Genomic DNA, 21,792 nt, shown 5'->3' on the forward strand with positions numbered 1-21,792 from the left:
GAAGTGACTAACCGTGGCGAAAATTTGCCAGCATGATGTCATTCTGGTACTTCACCGATTTACTAACGGGCGCGGCATAACTTCGCTAGTGAAAGAGAGTGACGCTGGCACACATTCGCACTCAATCGCCAGGCAAATTTGCGATCTGGCGAAGGGACGTAACTGCGCAAATTCACTAAGATTCAGATTTTACTGAATGTTACCTCTTGCGCCAGACTTGTCATTGCCACCTCAGACCAGGCAAAGTGCAATAGAGTTGATAGGATTTCCTCAAAATTTAGGTCCCAAAATTTAATTCCCAAGAAATGCTGGCTTCTTTTCCTTTTTTCAGGGTGCAAAAGAGCATACATTTTCCCTCCCTACATTTCCTAACATATGACACATAAACTATACACTGGGCTCATGTGTAGGGCAATATAACAACTCTATTTTCTTTTATTAAACTTCCCTGGGCTTGTGTAATGTAATGTACTTGCTGCAACATATACGTCCATTAACTTCCCACCATAGACAAATTACCCAATGCTAGCGCAACTTCGCTCTGCTTGCTGAATTAATGATAGCGCAACTTCGCCAGCGTTCGGCGCCCTGGACACAACTTTCGCATGTTAGTGAATAAGCCTGGCGAAGTGCTGCGCTGCCTGCGAAGCTGCCGCTGGCAAATTTTCCCCCACTTAGTAAATCTGCCCTTAGATCAGGGTCTGACACTAAGGAATTTAGTTATTATATTATTATATGCATGCACAATAAAATTATATACTGTATTGGAATCAAAGAACTGTCCCTTTAACAAATGGACAGTATACATATAATAGTTTCCATCTGTATAGCTAGAATAGAAGAGTTTCTGTTTATTATAAACAAGTCCTTATTTGTTTATGTTATCGCTGTTCACACATTTTAACATCTTCGTAGCAATTTGCCCATAGAAGGTTACTGTTTGATTAGCAGTTTTGATTAGGTTACTTCTAGAAAAGTCAAGGCTGCTTCCATTTAGATTGACTTAACAGACCTATGATATTTAACTTTTTGAATAGAAAAAGTGATGGAAATCTATACAGTACATTGCTGATAATGAGAATACATTTTTTCTTTAAGTAATAATGGCTTTGGCTGCAAATGCAGGAACTGATGGCAGTGGATTATTGTCAATCAGGAAAATTGCATCTATACAAAATTTCTGTTAAACCTAAGCACTGTATTACATAGATTTGTGGCATAAGTAATCAGCATACTAGGTTTTACTGGAAAAGATACTCTTAAGAAAAATTATGTTAAGACACTATAGTAATGATTACTTACTGCTCATTTTGTTAAAAAACAGCCAGCACTAGGAGCAGTGAAATGTTAGAAACTAATAGACTGGACAGAGAACCATTTATCTGAAGGCAAGAATTGCTAGCGCCAACTGTTTATCTGTGAAGCTGGAAGGAGAATTAAATGAACTTAAAATACTAGTTGAACACAAACATGAAATATACCTAAGGGAAGAGTAATGGTTTCATAAATCCTGACACTGGTGGAAATCCAAAAAACTAATAACCCAAGAGTGAAAAAGTACACCTAATTTCACCACTGCTACAGCTTCTACAGATAGCCTTATTGCATGTTCCTGTCAAGTACCTATCTATATAGGTATGAGATCTTTTACTTGGAACCTGATGTCAAAAGCTTGTATGTTGTTCCAATTTATATTGTATCTCTATATATCTTGATTTCAGGTAGGTGATTCAGTTCAATGCTTTACGGAATAGAGAGAGTTAAAAATAGTCTGTAAATTTGGCTAGTAATCTTGCTGCAGCTCTTGCAGGCACTGATGCTATTGTGTCTGCTGAATCGTAACACGTTTCAATATGAAAGCTCCATCCCCTGCAGTAAAAGTTTCTCGTCCATGCCTTGTCCACCTCTTCACGTACACTATACCAGAATCTGGATGAGAACAAAGGGATGAAATAGCAGCCTATTTCTGAGAGGAGTGTGAAAGGAAGATGGATAAAGAAGTGAGTGTGGGCAAACAGAGGACTTGGAAGCATCTGGGACCATAGGTTCTGAAATGTTTCATGACAGTTTTAAACCCCCTTAAGGAAAAGGAATCGTCATTCACTACTAACATTACTAAAGAGAGGCCCAGAAATTACCATTACTCCCATTATTGCGCTTTGGACTCATAGAGAACCGTCCGCTCCACTCATTTGGTGTAACCTAGAGGATCAATATGAATGCAGCATACCTGCCTTCTGTGGTTTGGCACATTCTAGGTAAATATTGACATTTGGTGGTGTTAACCATTATAAACCTATGCCTACAATGGCACCAATATCTTCTGCTAAACACTGAATAAAATTGCTAGTAAAATGATATCCCTGACGCTTTCTTTCCTGATAAACCATGTTATGAACTCAGCCTTTTAAATGTAGTGTCTGATGAAATCTGGCACTGACATTTTTTTTTAAATTAGTGATTGATGTTTACTAACTAGAATAAATCCATACTGATAAAAATGTAATGGAAGGATTTAAATGTGTTTTAGTAGTTTTTTGTATGATGCTTTAAATTAAAGGGATCCTGTCATCGGAAAACATGTTTTTTTCAAAATGCATCAGTTAATAGTTCTACTCCAGCAGAATTCTGCACTGAAATCCATTTCTCAAAAGAGCAAACAGATTTTTTTATATTCAATTTTGAAATCTGACATGGGGCTAGACATTTTGTCAATTTCCCAGCTGCCCCCAGTCATGTGACTTGTGCCTGCACTTTAGGAGAGAAATGGTTTCTGGCAGGCTGCTGTTTTTCCTTCTCAATGTAACTGAATGTGTCTCAGTGAGACATGGGTTTTTACTATTGAGTGTTGTTCTTAGATCTACCAGGCAGCTGTTATCTTGTGTTAGGGAGCTGTTATCTGGTTACCTTCCCATTGTTCTTTTGTTTGGCTGCTGGGGGGGGGAAGGGAGGGGGTGATATCACTCCAACTTGCAGTACAGCAGTAAAGTGTGATTGAAGTTTATCAGAGCACAAGTCACATGCTGGGAAATTGACAATATGTTTAGCCCCATGTCAGAATTCAAAATTGAATATAAATATATATTTATTTTCTGCATTGCAATTTAGTTCCCAATTCCACATTTTTGTTTAGTTGTTCATTTACAATCATCTTTAGAAGTGCAAACTTGGGTGCTCATAGATGTGATCAGGAGAAAACAACGCCAAAAGCAAATGTAAAATATTTGGATAATAGAACAGCACAGCGTACTGCAAGTTTTTTAAGATTGTTTGCATAAAAATGTTACCACCTAGTAACAAGAAATACAAGCATAGAATGCATGGGACCTGTGATTTTCCTTATAAGGATTTGGTCTATAACATTTAAGAATGACAACCAATATGGATTCATGCAGTTCATCAAATACAAGTCACTGTCTCATTTTTTCAGAGAAAAAGGAAATCAATAAAAATATAACAATGATTTGCTTACAATGGGCTCGAGAATAAATGGCCTTTCAGTATTTGAGAGCATTGTGGAGAATGCATCCTATGCCTAAACATTTCTTTCAAAAGAGCACATTTAAATGTACAGAGTAAAATAAAGTTATACACTATCCCTCCCTATTTTTAATGTAACATACGGGCTGTAGTATGTGAAGGGTTTCAACATTGTTCCTAGTAAATAAAGTACCTACAAATAAATAAGTTGGTGTTAACATGGCTGAGAAGATTTCTAGGCAATATTTATGGTCCCTGTGCTACTACTGTCAATGAAAAATAGCCACCGCCACATTTTAACATAGACCATTCTCTCAGCAAATGCAAAAAATGATAAAGCAATTATAAATTTGTGCAGCATAACATTCCGAATACTTGTTGAAATAACCAAGAAACCACATAAAACTTACAAAAAAATATTTGAATCCCTTTATTCCTCATCATGCCAGTGAATCTTCAAATGGTATGACAACTTCATAATGAACTAAAGATCATTAACACCTTGCCATTTTTGTGTATCACAAAGTGCTATAGATACTGTATCTGAGACAACCCTAGAGACCAAAAATATACAACTAATTAAAAACAACAAATGACTTTACTAAATGTAATGTAACTTTATCCAACCAGTATAAAGTCGATTATGCGCCAACACAGCTGCATTTTTGCTGGAATATCAGTATTTCAGGTATGAGAAACATTATCCGGAATGCTTGGGACCTGGGGTTTTTCTGGATAATGGGTCTTTCTGTAATTTGGATCTCCTTACTCTGACTCTACCAACACATAATATAAACATTACATAAACCAGTAGGATTTTTTGCCTTTAGTAAGGATTAAGTACAAGGCAAAGTTTATAATTACAGAGAAAAAGGAAAACATTTGTAACATTTTGAATTATTTGATATGAAGAAGAGTCTATAGGAGATGGCTTTCTAGCAATTTGCACCTTCCTGAATATTGGGTTTCCAGATAAAGTGATGCCATCCCTCTGTAGTAACAAGTAATATTGACACGAATACAAATAATGTTAAGCTACAGATTCCATTACAGACCTAAACAGTAAATATACAGTAGGTACATTCCTGTTATTGACTATGTTTTTGGTTGCTTGCCTTGCACACAGGGCCGGATTTGAGTTAGTGGTGCCCCGAGGCCCGCATGGTCCCAGTGCCGGCTGCTTCCGCTCACCTCCGACCCCGCCCCCTGTTGCCATCGGGTCCTAACGCCGGCCGCAGTGCTCTAATGCACAGAAGCCCTGAGGAGCTTCGCGTCCCCAGTGCACTTAAGGATGCAGCTGGGTGGCATGCCGCCCCTAAAATATCGCCGTCCTAGGCCCGGCCTATGTGGCCTCGCCATAAATTCGGGCCTGCTTGCACAAGTTGTTTTTGTTTTATAAACTGCCATATTTTATTATGATGAAACTCAGGGTAACTTGTCAAAATGCAAGAAGGCTGAATTTGCTCTCACTTCTCATTTTAATACTTGGTTGATCTCTTCTTATTCACTCAGGGTACTAATCTAACCCTCTTCAGTACTATAACGGGATCTCTCAAAGTCTAATATGCAGAGGTGCAACTATGGCCTCATAACATGAAATCAAAGCATGTAGGATATGCTACTCTGCATCAAGAATGTTCAATGTGCTTGTATGTTTACATAATGTACCGGAAAGTACTCTTGGCTTGTTATTTCTAAGTTGCTTTATAGCTTTAATCTTCTTCAGGAGGTGATTCCCAAATAAACAAGTGTTACTGTACAAACTTATAAAACTTACAACATATTTTGGTACTAGGAATTTTGTGTGGGCATAATATTGGTAGGCCAGTGGGCATCATGATTAGGCCCAAGGAGGAACCACCTTTATTTATAAAGCAGTGGCACACATACCATTTGTCAAGGGTCGAATTTCGAATTCATGTTTTTTTTTTAACTCACATTAATTCGATTTTACTCGAAATTTGAATATTCTACTATTTATTAATAAAATAGAATATGTCAAACTCGGACGAATTTTACCAACTTGAAAACTCTAATCCAATTAGACCAAACTCCAAATTGGTCACTGCACCTCTCCCATTGACTTATACAGGCAGGTTTTAGTTGGTGAATAGTCGAATTCGAGTTATTAAAGGTCCAGAGTATGAAAAATCTGTGAATTTGAATTTGAATTAACACTCAAATCGAGTTTGGATAATTCACAATTTGAATTTGAGAGTTTCGATTATAAAAAAAATGTTTCTTTTGTATTCAGCTCTAAATCCACTCTATTGTTGCAGTCGCTGATCACCTCCAATGTAGTCCTTTACCATTCCCAGCTGTTCAAATTTTAGAATATTTCTGTAACATTTTTTTTGTTTGTATTTAGAAAAAAAAGTTTAACAAACGCACTCATTTAACAATAAAAATACGAGTGTATTAAGGAATCAGACTAATTCTTCCAGTGCTGGAACAATTTGGTTGGTGTTTGTGAACAGATTTCTACATTTTGTCTTGTGAAGTAGTCAATTGTATTGTTATATCTGACTTATGCTGTTTATAATGTATTCATAAATAAGTTGTGAACCATGTCCAAGGCATACGGAAAGATGTTAAACCACACAGAAATTATAGGGTTGATGAGTCCCATCATTACCTGGTTGTGTGAATAAATCACAGTGCCTTTCCACATTGTATTAAAACATTTCATATACTGAAATAGTGCTTTGCAGGCTATGTTCAATTTTTTATTTAAAATTGTGCTTTTTTATATAAAAAAAAAATCCACGTTAAATACAAGCGTTATTAACAGCATTATTACCATTATCCTTTCTCTCACTAAGATTCAACTTTTTCTCTTGTGAAGGTGTCACCACTGTGCTAACAATGACAACTCTGAGTATCAGCGCAAGGAACTCGCTACCAAAAGTGGCCTATGCAACAGCAATGGACTGGTTTATAGCTGTTTGTTATGCCTTTGTCTTCTCTGCGCTGATTGAATTTGCGACTGTGAATTACTTTACGAAAAGAAGCTGGGCCTGGGATGGAAAGAAAGCACTTGAAGCAGCAAAAATAAAGGTAACCATTACATTAATGAACAGTAAACAGATGCAAAAAGCATTAGTCATGATAACAGTTTATTACACACACAAAAAGACTTCTTGGTCATTTGTTATGAGTATGATGTATTTTGTTGATTTCTAAGGGAGTATAAGCCAGATAATTTGGAGTTAAATTAATATAGTAATATCAATTATATACTTGAAGTGGAAGTTTTCCCCTGTGTTGAACTGAATCCAGAATGGCTTAGTTTGAATTTAACATCTGCAAAATTTTGTTTTAGTTTTAATAAGAAAGTTGCACTTCCAATATCATCAAGCTGATTCAGTCCTCAAATATTTAGTTAACTGTTTGGGATCATTGAAGTTAGCCTTATATATTTCTTAACTACTCTAGGGGGCAGATTTATCAAGGGTCGAATTTCGAAGTGATAAATACTTCGAAATTCGACCCTCAAATTGAAATACTTCGACTTCAAATATCGAAGTCAAAGTATTTTTCACCGAAGTCAAAGTATTTTTCACAGAATTTGGCCATAAAATCGTTCGATTGAATGATTAAATCGTTCGAATCGAACGATTGGAACGATTTTACTGTAGGATCGAACGATTTTACTTCAATGTGTGAAGACTTAGAAAAATGGTCTAGAAGGTCCCCATAGGCTAACATAGCACTTCGGCAGGTTTAATTTGACGAAGTATTGAAGTCGAAGTTTTTTTAAAGAGACAGTACTTTGATTATCAAATGGTCGAATATTCAAACTATTTTACTTTGATTTGAATTCGAAGTAAATTCGAAGTCGTAGTATGCTATTTGATGGTCGAAGTATCCAAAAAATTACTTTGAATTTTGAATTTATTTACTTCGAAAATTCTCTCAAATTCACTTCGAACCTTGATAAATCTCCCCCTATGTATATACTATATAAAAATCTGAATATCCTGTGTTATACATGGTGCTTATTAAAGTCATTAGTACAGTATAGCATAAGGAAGTTACTTGTGCCATTTAGCTCATTTAGCATATTGGTCTACATAATTCTTTTTAGGATTTGACCAGTGCCTCCTAATATTTCAACATGCTGAAAGGTTAGGATGATAATTCTGATCCTTTATGGCCTTCAAGCTAGGCTAACTTTAATAACCAGTCTATGTCCTGGATTTTTTGGAGGAATTTTCTCCAAAAATAGTCCAGTTCCTCTTTAAGTCTCTTTTTCTCACTTGGGCCAAGCTTATGGGTGACTTTTTTTAAATTTGTATATTGTCAATTGTATCCTGGACAAAATGTTAAACACGTACCCAAAAGAATATTTTTATACTGTATACAGATTTAAACTCTGGTCACATTTTTGGTGGAGGGAAAATGCAATGTTAAATCTGATATATATCAGACAAAAACTGTAGCAAAAGTAGTAAAAATGTCGGAATGTTAAATAGAGGTTTGACTGCAATTAAAAAGCAATGTTTTCCATGCTTTACACACTGCACTAAGAAAACCGAGTTTTCTTTTACTGCTGTTTAAGCTTACCCTGTATTTCTTAATTTAATTTGCAGAAAAAAGAACAAGAATCATTAGGAAGAAAGCCTATTAATTCATACGGTGGGAGAATAACTTACACACCAAACATGTCTAAAGATCTAACTTCATCAGTCATCGGCATGGCATCTTCAATCCACATGAAGACTGCAGAAGAAAAATGCACTGAGAACAAAAAGACTTATAACAGTGTCAGTAAGATTGACAAAATGTCAAGAATAGTTTTCCCCGTCATGTTCGGAACATTCAACTTGGTTTATTGGGCAACGTATCTAAACAGGGAGCCGGTCATTAAAGGGGCTCCGGCTAAAGCATCTCAAGTATTACCAATACACATATAAGCCATGCATTTATAGCTGTTCTTAGTTAAATTATACAAACTGTGCCTGCTGCACAACTGCAAGTGGAACCAATGGGGTAGGCTGTTTGCAGTTATAGTTCAGCAAGGTCTATGGTCTATGCCAATGAAATAAAAAGTCTTAAAATCCATAGCTTTCTTTATGTGCATTTTAACATAGTTTTGCATGCTTTTTGTGCTTTAATCTAAAAAAACATTTTCACAAATGATACTGTCACTACACAAAAAAAAGTATTCTATCGCCAAACTGCATTTTTGTTTAAAAATTGCTGAGATATGCATGTTTTCTATAGGACCTTTTTTTTTTTAAATACATGCATAAAACGTTGCCATTAGAATGCTGTTATATGATGCATTTCTGTGCCATATTTTATACTAATGGGATCATTCTAAGGTAGAATATTTGTATATTAACTATTGAACTTCTTCATGCAGAACCCATGCAGAGTAGATCTAGATATATGCAAATGCAAGACATCTTAATCTCACTTATAGGAGATCTCTAGCAAATTACAAACTTATTTATATATATTGCCTTTAAATGTTAGGATGGTATTGTCATAGGAGAAGGCAAATGCCATTTGCAACCAAAGTATTTTGTTCTGTCAGTATTTTCACGTGCAGTGTGCTAACATTGCTTTATTTTGCATACAGAATGCACAACATTTTTTACCAATTCTTACTGTTGTATATAGCAAATGAGCATGCGTTAACTTGAGTTTATTTCAGTGACCATTACGATGCTACTTTTGCTTTCTCGGCTATTTGATAACAATGCAAAAGGGGCAGGACTATTCTCATAGATGTTTAGGACAGTTCTGCTACTTCAGTGTAGAAATATTTCCCATCACAGACCATTCTATTTGTAGCTGTGGGAATTTGTGTATCAAATCTGCACATCTGCTGCTTCAGGGCATCAAGGGTATTTATTGGAAATCCAGAAAAAGCTTTTATTCCAGTTTACATCCATTACATTGTAAATCTGCACAGACTTTGTTAAAGGATGTGTTATTTATGAATCTGATTGATTACTTTGATGACTGGAAATGCCCTGCCTTTAACAAAGTATTACAGAAAAACAGTACAGTATTACAGAAAAACAAACGTGTTATATATTTTTCACACCAAATTCTGTAAATACAGACAATGCTATAAGCAAAATGACACTGATTTTATAGGAAATATGTGAACGCTCAAACTGCCTTCACTAAGCCTTCAGCAATTATTATATTTCCTTGTGGACATTCACCAACTCGGCGGATACCCTGCAATCAAGCTGCCTGTAGGATGATTAGTGTTGGCCTAAACTCAAGAGCTTCTTCATTTTAAGTGTGGTTATTCTTGTGCACAAAAGAAAAAGATTGACAATCGGAGCCAAAAAATTGCAAACAAGCTGAATACAGCAAATAAAAAATTACTGAAAGCAAGCTCACATTTAGATTCATTCAAATGTTTCTTCGATAATTAATTAATGTTTGACATAAGAAATATATTAACTCTGCTATACTAAAGAAACACAACTATCTTAAAAATGCAATTATTTATATTAAAACGAATTTTTAAAAAAACTTCTGTTTCACTTTACTTTAAGTGCAATCTATGCCTAGTTTTAGGTGTTTACTTCTATTGCAGACTTGTACTGTAATAATGAAAGGTATTTCATAATGTAAATCATTTCTGATAATATTGACAAAGTAATCCATTATTTACAGCAGTGATGTACAACCAATGGATCGCGAGCAATATGTTGCTCACCAACCCCTTGGATGTTGCTCCCAGTGGACTCGAAGAAGGTACTTATTTTTGAAATCTAGGCTTGGTTTTTGGTTGCATAAAAATCAGGTGAAGTGCCAAACAGAGCCTCCTGTAGGCTGCCAGTCCACAAAGGGCACCAACAGGACACCGTCAGATATTTCATCTGCTATAACCGTTGACCAGTAACGGCAGAGCTCTCAGTATAATCTGTCTTTTGTTCTTTTCAACCAAGGTTCTTAAGGAATCATTTAATAAAAAGATACATATTCATATATATAGAGGTCCCACTTCTTTGAGGTGCAGAAAATTGCAGAAGATGGTTTGATGTCTGGGTTCCTACCTCTCTCCAGTAGGCAATTCAACCGTGCAACCTATATACATTTTAAAATACATTTTAAAATTATAAAATGGTGTATAATTATCAATGCCTTTAATAGAAATGAAAAGGCAGTCCATCACCACAGAGGCACAGGCACCGTGTTGCACAAAATATAAATAAGAAGCACACAGCAACAGGCCAGTTACAGTTAATTCATTTTAGCCATGGAAAATGTATACACAAGGCCTAATTGAAAAATGAAATAAAAACGAAAATAAAATAACTTTACTTCCTTAAATAATATGTGTTGTTCTTGCAAAATAAAAAATATCACAGAAAAAAGATCACAGGGTTTGTTTGTCTGCAAAAAAAAACCCTGCACACAAAGCACAAAAATGGGGCACACTAGGAAAAAGAGTAAATCTGGCTAAAAACATTGATGAGGTTGCCAAAGAGGCAAATATATGCCCAATCTTTGCTTAATTGGTCACCTAATGGACCACATCAGATCTTATCACTGGCCTGGGGGACAACCACATAAATGCATCAAAAAGGCCCCTGCCCAACGGGGGTTTTTTTTTTTTAAAAAACCTGCCAGATTTTGTAATATATAGTTCGGGCAGGCATGGACTAATAAACTGACACCACAGCCTCTCCAGTTCAAGTATATAAGGCCACCTTTAAGATGAACTAAAGCCCCCTCCAAAAGAGAGTCCTCATCTTATAGCCCCCATTCACCCACCTCCTGGCTTCCTCCCTGCATAGTCCACTATTTAAAAAAGTGTCGCAGAAACTGGCACAGACCTCCCCAGTGTGGCGCTCACTGGTGCCATTTTCAGTATCTTCCGATAAGTTTGCTAAAGGACCACCATTTACACAAATATGGAGTTAAAACTGTTTGCTATACACATCTACATGTGCCAGAATGCTCCATAAATAGCCGAAGGGAAGAAGAGGATCCAAAGATACTGAAGATGGTGCCTGTGAGCTCCGCCACACTGTTCTGCATGGGGAGGTCTGTGCGACTTTATGTGACACTTTTTTAAATAGTGGATTATGCAGGGAGTAGGGTTGTCCAGCCGATAAAACACCTGCCAAGGCCGGGGCCAGTATTACAAATTTACCGGCAATGTAGTTGCTGGTAATTTATAATACCCTTAAAAAAAGCCCTCTTTGCTCAGAACTTACAGAACTCATTGCTTTTTATCTTATGTAACGCCTGTAACTGGCTACTGTAACCGTGTATATTATAGGCTATAAACTGAAATCTTTTTAGGCAAGATAACTTAGAGAAAGAGAAAAAAGACTCACAAGTCCATACCGTGGCCACTCTTTCGTTGTGTCCAGTCCCAATGGTGTGCTCGTTCCCTCTTACTGGTCTCCAATCCAGTGGACATCATATGTAGGGGTTTTAGGGGGCGAGAAAGCCATTCCACACACATAGGGTAAAAAATCACTGTCCAGCTTTATTGAAAAAATTAAAACAACAAACAGGCATCCTTAGCAGATGTACTCCCACCCTATGACATGTTAGATCACCTGATGCGTTTCATGCCCCCTTCTGGCACTTCTTCAGAGGTGAGGTCACAGGATATCCTGTGCCTTATATACCTGTGTTCATTAAAAAAATCTCAGATGTAAAACAAAGCAAACAAAAGAATATATGTTTTGTTTGTTACACGTCATATAGGTCACAGCCAATATTATCATAATGTAATATAAAAGACATATTGGTTTTACACTAATTTAACAGCGGTGTTATTCACTCATAAATCATTACAAATGCACGTTTTTGGGTTGTTATACACACATTATGGCTGAAAAAAGCATGTTACTTCCCAGTCATTGTTGAGACCATGTGGATGCCTAGTCTTTAAAGTGAAAATCCAAAAGATTTCCCTTTGGTCAATTATTTTCTTAATATCGGCTCCATGTGGTCCCAATTTGACATGTTCTATGCCCTGAAATTTAATATGTGAAAAATCACCCCCATGTCTGCACATGATATGTTTACCAATAGCAGATGTGCGCTTATTTGAAAAATTTGTTTCTTCCATTTTGTCCAGATCAATGGGTATTAGATGTTCCCTTGCCCTCTCTTTCAGTGACCTGTACGTTCTGCCCACATATTGAGCACCACAACTACAGGTCGCTAGGTAAATAAGACCCCTTGAATCGCAGTTTATATAACTTTTTATGGGATACGTCTCTCCTGATTTGGTGCTCTTAAAGAAATTTTGAACTAGTATGTGTTTACACACTTTACATCTATTTTTTCCACATTTGAACGATCCTTGTTTCACTAACCAATTTTTGTTTATTTCCATCTGTCTATTCTTAGGTTGATACAGACTAGGTGACAAGTCATTTGAAATGGTCCTGCTCTTTTTAAATACATACTTCAGACCTCCCAGCACTCCTCTATCTAGCAAGGGATCTACCTTCAATACATCCAATTTTTTGTCTATAATTCTCCTTATTTGGTCGGCCTGGTTGCTGTACTTAGTAATAAAATATATATTAGATCCATTAAGTTTTTTGTTGTTCCCATTTTTGTTTTTAAATGTTCTACTCTTGTTGTTTTGGTATTTAACTGGGTACAAGAGTTCTTCCCTGGAGGTTCTGACTGCTCTTTCATAAGCTTTCTTTATTACAGTACATCATACTTTCTCTCGACCAATTTGTCCCAGAGTATCATCGCCTGTTTATTGAAGGCGTCCCATGTGGTACATATGCGTCTAAGTCGCAAAAATTGGCCCACCGGGATTCCCCCCAAAACAGGATGAGGATGGCAGCTATCAGCTCTTAATAAAGTGTTCCTAGCTATTGGTTTTAAATAGAGGTCACAACGTATTTCACCAGTCTCCATTCCTTCCAACTTGATGTCTAAAAAGTCTATCACTTTGTTATGAGTTGTATGGGTAAAACGTAAATTGTATTCATTCTGGTTGCAATATTCAAAAAATGTGATACTCTCTTCTTGGGTGCCACCCCAAATAAATATTAAATCATCTATAAAACGGTGATAAGTAATGATTCTATGTCTGTAGGGGTTCCCACATCCATAGACGCGGCACCGCTCCCACCAACCCATGACAAGGTTGGCATAGGTTGGGGCAAATTTTGCCCCCATAGCGGTGCCACGTCTCTGGAGACGTGGCACCGCTATAAGACGTGGCACCGCTATGGGGGCAAAAAAAAGAAAGAAATAAAGAAAGCTTATGAAAGAGCAGTCAGTACCTCCAGGGAAGAACTCTTGTACCCAGTTAAATACCAAAACAACAAGAGTAGAACATTTAAAAACAAAAATGGGAACAACAAAAAACTTAATGGATCTAATATATATTTTATTACTAAGTACAACAACCAGGCCGACCAAATAAGGAGAATTATAGACAAAAGATTGGATGTATTGAAGGTAGATCCCTTGCTAGATAGAGGAGTGCTGGGAGGTCTGAAGTATGTATTTAAAAAGAGCAGGACCATTTCAAATGACTTGTCACCTAGTCTGTATCCACCTAAGAATAGACAGATGGAAATAAACAAAAATTGGTTAGTGAAACAAGGATCGTTCAAATGTGGAAAAAATAGATGTAAAGTGTGTAAACACATACTAGTTCAAAATTTCTTTAAGAGCACCACATCAGGAGAGACGTATCCCATAAAAAGTTATATAAACTGCGATTCAAGGGGTCTTATTTACCTAGTGACCTGTAGTTGTGGTGCTCAATATGTGGGCAGAACGTACAGGTCACTGAAAGAGAGGGCAAGGGAACATCTAATACCCATTGATCTGGACAAATTGGAAGAAACAAATTTTTCAAATAAGCGCACATCTGCTATTGGTAAACATATCATGTGCAGACATGGGGGTGATTTTTTACATATTAAATTTCAGGGCATAGAACATGTCAAATTGGGACCACGTGGAGGTGATATTAAGAAAATAATTGACCAAAGGGAAATCTTTTGGATTTTCACTTTAAAGACTAGGCATCCACATGGTATCAACAATGACTGGGAAGTAACATGCATTTTTCAGCCATAATGTGTGTATAACAACCCAAAAACGTGCATTTGTAATGATTTATGAATGAATAACACCGCTGTTAAATAAGTGTAAAACCAATATGTCTTTTATATTACATTATGATAATATTGGCTGTGACCTATATGACTTGTAACAAACAAAACATATATTCTTTTGTTTGCTTTGTTTTATATCTGAGATTTTTTTAATGAACACAGGTATATAAGGCAAAGGATATCCTGTGACCTCACCTCTGATGAAGTGCCAGAAGGGGGCATGAAATGCGTCAGGTGATCTAACATGTCATACGGTAGGAGTACATCTGCTAAGGATGCCTGTTTGTTGTTTTAATTTTTTCAATAAAGCTGGACAGTGATTTTTTACCCTATGTGTATGGAATGGCTTTCTCGCCCACTAAAACCCCTACATAAGATAACTTAGAGGTCAGGGATAGAATTTCCAAATAATTTTATTTGGCAATCAGCCCTGTTGCCATCTTTAAACAGTTATGCCACAAACTGGCAGGGATTACCTAGAGTGTCCCACATGGTTTACCTAGAGTATCCCATATGTAGTCAAGGCACAGATAGGTTAGTATACTGCAGTCCTTGATGTTATTTTCTCTCTAGTGTACACAGGAGTTTATTTTCTCTCTAGTGTGTTCAGGGTTTGACACAAACAAACATACAGTACACCTCTTTTAGAACATATTCCTCCTCTCGGAAATCAGATGCGACTTTCAGCTGTAGGGGTGTAAATTCTCACTCCTTCCGTACTGAAAGTTGTTGGATTCAACAGACAGAATGGCACCAGTGCCTCTAAGGGAAGATTACGTGCAAAATACAGATTGCTTTAAACCTTTATCTCCTGAACCACCATTTTGTGAATAGTTTTTTTTTCTTTCCATTTGTTATTTTTAAGTTTACCTGCTGCAGGGAAGCCTGCAGGGGCCCACCAATGAAATCTTTGCTCTGGGCCCACTGGTACCTTAGGATAACAGCTAACATAACAGAGGACTATTTGAAACCAATGTATTGTTTTATTTCCTTTTGTGGGAAAGGGATATTGTAAGCTTGTAAAAAAACACCAGAATTGTTTTTTTCATATTTAGGTAGTTTTATTATTTTGCTTTGCACAGCATCATGCCTTTATATAGCCATATACTGAACTTCATGATAACCCTAATGTTTATAATACATGGAATGTTTGCACTTAAAACCTTTATGTCTATTTAAATAACAGCTTATTTATTCACTTATTTATTTAACCACCAAAAAAAGCGGAAGGGTAATTTACTCCACATCAACTTCTGAAAGACATAATTCAACAATTTATATAAGTGTATAGTGTACAGTGTATTTGGCTCAGCATGTCTCAAAAGTTATACTTTTCTCTAAAGAGTAAAAGGAAATAAAAAATGCATCTTTCTATTTTCATCACTTGCACTCTGGGGATTCAGTATTTTCTATTCCAATAAATGGAACATTTCACTTAGTCTGTTCAACTGTTCAACATGCAGAGAGGCCTCTCTGGTAGTTAAAAAAAATCTACATGGAATATTTAGTTTAATATATATTTCAAGTGAAGGGGCCTTGTACCACAGTGACGAAACCCTCCACTTTGGAGATCACTTCATTTGTTTGACGTATTTATAAAAGTGTGTATTTCTCTTTTGCAAAATTGATGAAAAACAGCTTGAATTTTTTTCTTTTTTTCCTAGCACTTTATGGTAATTGCAATAAACTGTGCTACCAAGAAATAATGTATATGTATAGAAAACGGATCCACACACAATCTGGTTAATGCAGTCGAGGAGTATCCCCTTTTATTTAGCCACCAAACACTCAACCTTTCAGGGGGGAACACCCTCCCTTCATCCTGTATGCCATCCCATGAAAAATGGGAAAGTAGGTCTTGTGAAAAAGACACAGATAAATACAGGAATGGTTTCTGCACAACACTAAAACTGCTTTACAGCACATACACTGTATAGGAAAGCTTACTGACAGGGATAGATGAACACTTTAAAGAAGTTGCTAAACTCCCAAAATGACAACCCTTAAAATGCCTACAATATTAAATCAACACCCCTGTGACCTGTGACCCTTTATATTTTTCTATATTTGGATCAGTTTACATATGGAAAAAGCCAATGAGTGTCTTCAACCCACAATGTCTGTTGCCATTATAGCATATACATAATTATATGTGTATTCATTCCATGGGAGTTATAAGATATGGCCAGATATACTAGATATTAAATAGGTATTTCCATATGTGCTCAATCCCTGTATTATGTCACAGATTTCTTTTGCATCCAAGGATTAAATTAAAAGTACTTTCTGTAATCTAGCAGACCTTATCCCAGCATACTATAAATAGCAACTGCACCTATCAGTTATTTTAATCGTCAATTTTCTTCCTAGACATAAGTATTTCTGTTGATATGGCTCCACCTAATGGCAAGCGACTGATCTGCTCTTTTTCCCTAGAGAAGAGGCAAACTTATGTTTCTGCTTAGATAATATAATCATTATAACAGTCACATATGTATTGATATACAAATGCAAAAGAGAATTCTCATTTATAGAGATGTGCACAGAGGATACACAGAGTAATCCCTATAAAAATAGAGCTAGATTAAACAATTTGCTTTCATGCGTAGGTTTTCTGCAACTTCAAATCTTCTCATCAGTTGCTAAAGACAACTATTAGATGGATGCCAATGGTGTGTTGTTGTCAATTCAGCAACTACCTTATCAACAGGACTCTAACAAAATATTGATCTGTTTTAGCAATAGGGATAAACATTGCACAGCTGAAAAGATTTCCATTAATTAGCTTCTAAAAGTTGATGATTTGAGTTACAGCTACTGCTTTGCAGTACACAGAGATGCATTTGTAATGAGCTCTAGTAGCATTTATTGGGGGAAACACAAAGCACCTTAATGTGCCCTAGTGGCAGTAGCAATTAACTCCAACCTACTCATGGTACCAAAGCTTCTGACAAAGTTAGGTGAAATGGGCATTTCAACAATCTAGCCCTGTTAAACTGTGACAATTATTCACACCACATCTCCATTGTTGAGTTCTACCATGCAGGATAGCGCTAATAGGCCAACTTTTGCAAAAGCAAATATGCTCTACACTGCCTGCATATCCTCAAATTTACATTTGCAGCAGGTGGCATAATCTTTAGAAAGAACATTTTTAAACAATGCATGTTTTTTGTAGAAATATGAGTGTGTCAGTTAAAAGGGATTTTAGTGGTTCACGCAACATTTCTGGAGTCAGAAGGGCTCATTTATAATAACTAGGCACAGTGCTATGACCTAAAATTATCACATAATTCAGCCCAATGAACTACACACTGAACTGTACAATGTTATTGTCTTGAATTGCACTACACTATAGTGATGTGATATTTGGCATATAAGGCACAGTCAGGCTCATTTATCAATGTTAGGGAAATTTGCCCATGGGCAGTAACCCATAGCAACCAATTAGTGACTGTCTTTTTTTTGAGCCAGCTGCAGGTAGAACAATGAATGGAAAAGTTTGATTGGTTGCTAAGGTTTACTGCCCACTGGCAAATTAGTTAAATGTTGATAAATGACCTCCACTGTTCCAAGCTCAGAAGAGAATGCTGTGTTGCACCAATAAGTGCTTAATGTTGCACCACAGGAATTGCACACAACTGAAGCATGCCTGAACATCATGGATGCAAGTACACTGGAATTCTGGTTAAAAAGTTGGATTGTGGGTAAGAACATGGCGAATTGGACTTTTTTTACATTATTGTACACACCCTGTAGTCTTAGCCTCCCAACCCACCCAGATATTGTAGCTGTGAACATTGCACATCCTAAGTGGGAGGGTTCTAATAAGACTGAGAAGCAAGCATTAGTACTTCAGATATATTAAAGTAAATGTTTGTATGTTTGATCATTATGCTGTTTTTCTATGCAGATTTTCAGTGTCAGTTAGGAACATCAAGGGTTCACCAGAGAATTGGATATCCTTTTAAAATGAAAGATGTAAACCAAATAATTGTTTTTATTAAAACATCAATACCACTAATAAATGTATTTCAAATCTCTATATTGCCTCTCCCACCTCTATGCCTCAGTAGGCAGGGCAGGCAGATAACTGCTTTACTACTTTACTACTACCTTGCTACTTTCCATCCAGTACTGGTACAGTCCAGTATATTACTGCCCTCCTTAGTCAGTGTCTATAATTGAGTGGCCTGTTCATGAGCATCAGGTCCCCAACTGTGGCACCTACCTGCTGTGTTTGTGAATTCCAAGCCCAAAAGATACAAGACTTCAATAATTTATATAGTATTTTATATAGTTTATTTTGCTTGACTAACACAATAAAAAAAATGAATTATTTCTTAAGGCCCCTTTAACTTTTCACATATACAGACAAAGCTACAGGCAATGCTTTGTGTTCATAATATCCCATTTATAGTTTGTCTATTTAACACATCCTCCTCACACTATTACAAGCAAATCTTAAAGTTCACAGAATGATGCTACAGAACTGCACAACATATGTGTTTGATGAATGGAAACAATACTAATATGGCACAAATAATGTTGCCTTAGCACTTTCAAGATTACCCACTGCTTTGATAAATTACACCTTTACTGCTGGAATACAGCAGAAATGTGACTGATGAATCAAGCATGCTGCGATTCTTCAAAAGAAAAAAAACACAACGCTAAAGGCTTTTAAAAAAATAAAATTGCTTCTCATCTGAACTTATTTCATAGAAAAAGACAAGTAAAAAGTAAATACATTTTAAAATGCTTAGCAAACAGAAATTAGTCTAATAAGGGGAAACAATTCTGATAATTGCTCAATAATGTTGAAAAATAAGTCTTCACTCTTTATGGTTATTCTGGTTGACAGAGTATTATTCTGAAGAGAACGTGTAATAATGAAAATAAACCATTATTATATTTCTGATTTATACACAAGCAGGCAAGTGAACATGGATCAGAGCACAAAATAGCCTTTGCAGATGTCATACTTATCATGGCAATTACCATGTACTTGGATTCAATTTCAAAAATCTTTTCTTTTTTTTCTTTGTTGAAGAGCCAATATATTTCTGCATTTGTTTTGTTGCTTTTTTCCATAAGAAGTAAAAAAAGATTCAAATATCCTCACCCAAAAACAATGCTGGTGGACTAGAGCTTGCTAATGTCATGATGCACATTCCTCTCCAACTAACAAATGGTAGCATCTAAATGTCTAATATGATGAGAACGACCCCCCCAAAAGTGCTAAATCATGACCTAAAAGAGCTTTTAAAATCACTCAAACAATTATGCTAGATGCAGTAAGGAATTTAGTTTTTTCTTGTGAAATTTGGCAATCTTAGAAAATGTTGGCGCTACAAAATTCCATTCTAATGCACTTTGAATTGATCATCGTTATGTGTCTATGCTTTTGGTGAATTATTTATTGGACTATACTGTAGTTACTGAAAACAATGTTGTTAATGTACTTCTCTTATATACTTGTTTGCAGTCATTAACTTTCAACAACACTTTTCTAAGCTTACAACAGTTGGTATGATCCTCAAAATCCCTTAGGGCATTTCTTCCTCCTCTAGATAACATTTTCTGTTACATTGGCTCTCTTCTTACAAGTTGTCTTCTCCTTGAACTAACATTGAAAAATAACTGATCATTAGGATTGTTAGATGCAGAAGATTTTAAAGTTTTGATTAGCCCTAAAAATCAGTTTTCTGGGACTATTGTTTTCCCACTTTCACAAATATTTTGGAGACTGCTTTAAAAACACAGTATGGATGCAAATAAATACATGAAAATCCTAAAGAAATGAAACATTATCAAGGGAAGAACTGTTAATAAGGTCACATTCAAGTTGTCCTTGTGTTTGCAATTGTCATTAGTATACATTAATTATTACAAATCCAGCAGAGCATACTGTACATGGATCTCTTTCTCTTAGGTGGGCCCTTGCTTAATGAATGGAAAAATGGTCCTGTTACACACTTCTCACATCGGATTGGCTGCAAACAGTGCTATATTGAAATTAATATATTTTATGTAAATTTATATGTGCAAAGTACACAGTTAATAATGCCGAAAATGGAAAATTAGCATTACAAATATTTTATCCTGGCCCAAATATACAAGAATTCCAAGTAAAGGTGTTTTCCTTTACCCTAAGTCTACCGTACTTCCTATACTTCCTATACTGGCAGATCACTTACCCTTCCAGTCACCTCAATGAAGGCTCTGATTATTATGCTAGATTCACTTATAGATTGAGCAACATACAGGTTCTAGCCTTTTGTTAATTAGTTTTTTTTTATAAGGTATTCCTTATTTGGCACCTTTACAACCCATTGTACTTCTTATCATTTTATTCCACCCACCAGTGGTCTCCTTCAACCATCTATAATGGCCTCTCCACCGCTCTCAATCCCAGTCCCTTCATTTACCACTCAACAATGCCCTCTTTTTTAACCTGAGCCATCTCTTCAACATCTGTCCCTCAGCTACACCCCAATCTGACCCATTGACAAGCACAGGCTACTCTCAATTTAATTTCACCCACCAGTGGCCTCCTCCAACCATCTATCCTGAATCATTCTGCCCTCCATATGCCTTCCACCATTCTCCCCACTTCTCTTGTTTAACTAGGGCTTACCTCATACCCTTCTAATTAAGGGCCACTCATGGTTAACTTTTTCCAATTGTCAACACACACTGAGTAAGGTTTTGTCCTACCAGTGGAACTAAGGATCTAATCACATGACTCATTTTCTAACTAGTATGAAAGCCATCAGAGCATTTCATTCCTAGAGGTTTTGGCAAGCTCCAATACAGGAGGAAGTTTGTCATTCAAAAGCACAAGTTAGGGAGAGCCAGGAGGAGCTTGGTGCAATGAAACCTTGATGGCAAGGTCTGATGTGAAACCAAGTCAGAGACCAAATCTTTCAACTTTGGTCTGACACATACTAGTTTTATAATGATAAAGATTCATATAAAAGCCAACACCAGCCAAAGCATTTACTCTAGACTTGATGTATTTTACAAACTGGGTTTTATATGACATTTCTGCTGAAGCATTTGTGTATGTTTGCTGTGACACTACAAGTATGTTGCTACACAGTGCATGCCCTGGAATTATATAAATGCACCTTTTGCTTGTAAAAATGAAATGTAATGAGCCACCCCAAAAGTAGTGATTTGCTAAAAGAAATTACTCCCCACAACTGAACAACAG

At 36.3% G+C, this 21,792-nt stretch overlaps 1 protein-coding gene across 1 annotated transcript in view; it reads left to right on the forward strand.

Moving 5' to 3' along the window:
• gabra5.S (gamma-aminobutyric acid (GABA) A receptor, alpha 5 S homeolog) overlaps positions 1-10,184 on the forward strand; it is an 83,395-nt gene extending 73,211 nt beyond the window's left edge. The window contains exons 9-10 of the mRNA XM_018249808.2: positions 6,326-6,537; positions 8,073-10,184. Of these exons, the coding sequence (XP_018105297.1) occupies positions 6,326-6,537; positions 8,073-8,396 (536 nt within the window). The 3' untranslated portion in view covers positions 8,397-10,184. The remainder of the gene's footprint in view (positions 1-6,325; positions 6,538-8,072) is intronic.
• Positions 10,185-21,792: the final 11,608 nt, after the last annotated feature.

The sequence above is a fragment of the Xenopus laevis genome, chromosome 2S (genome assembly GCF_017654675.1).
Source record: "Xenopus laevis strain J_2021 chromosome 2S, Xenopus_laevis_v10.1, whole genome shotgun sequence".
In the NCBI taxonomy this organism is placed as follows: domain Eukaryota; kingdom Metazoa; phylum Chordata; class Amphibia; order Anura; family Pipidae; genus Xenopus; species Xenopus laevis.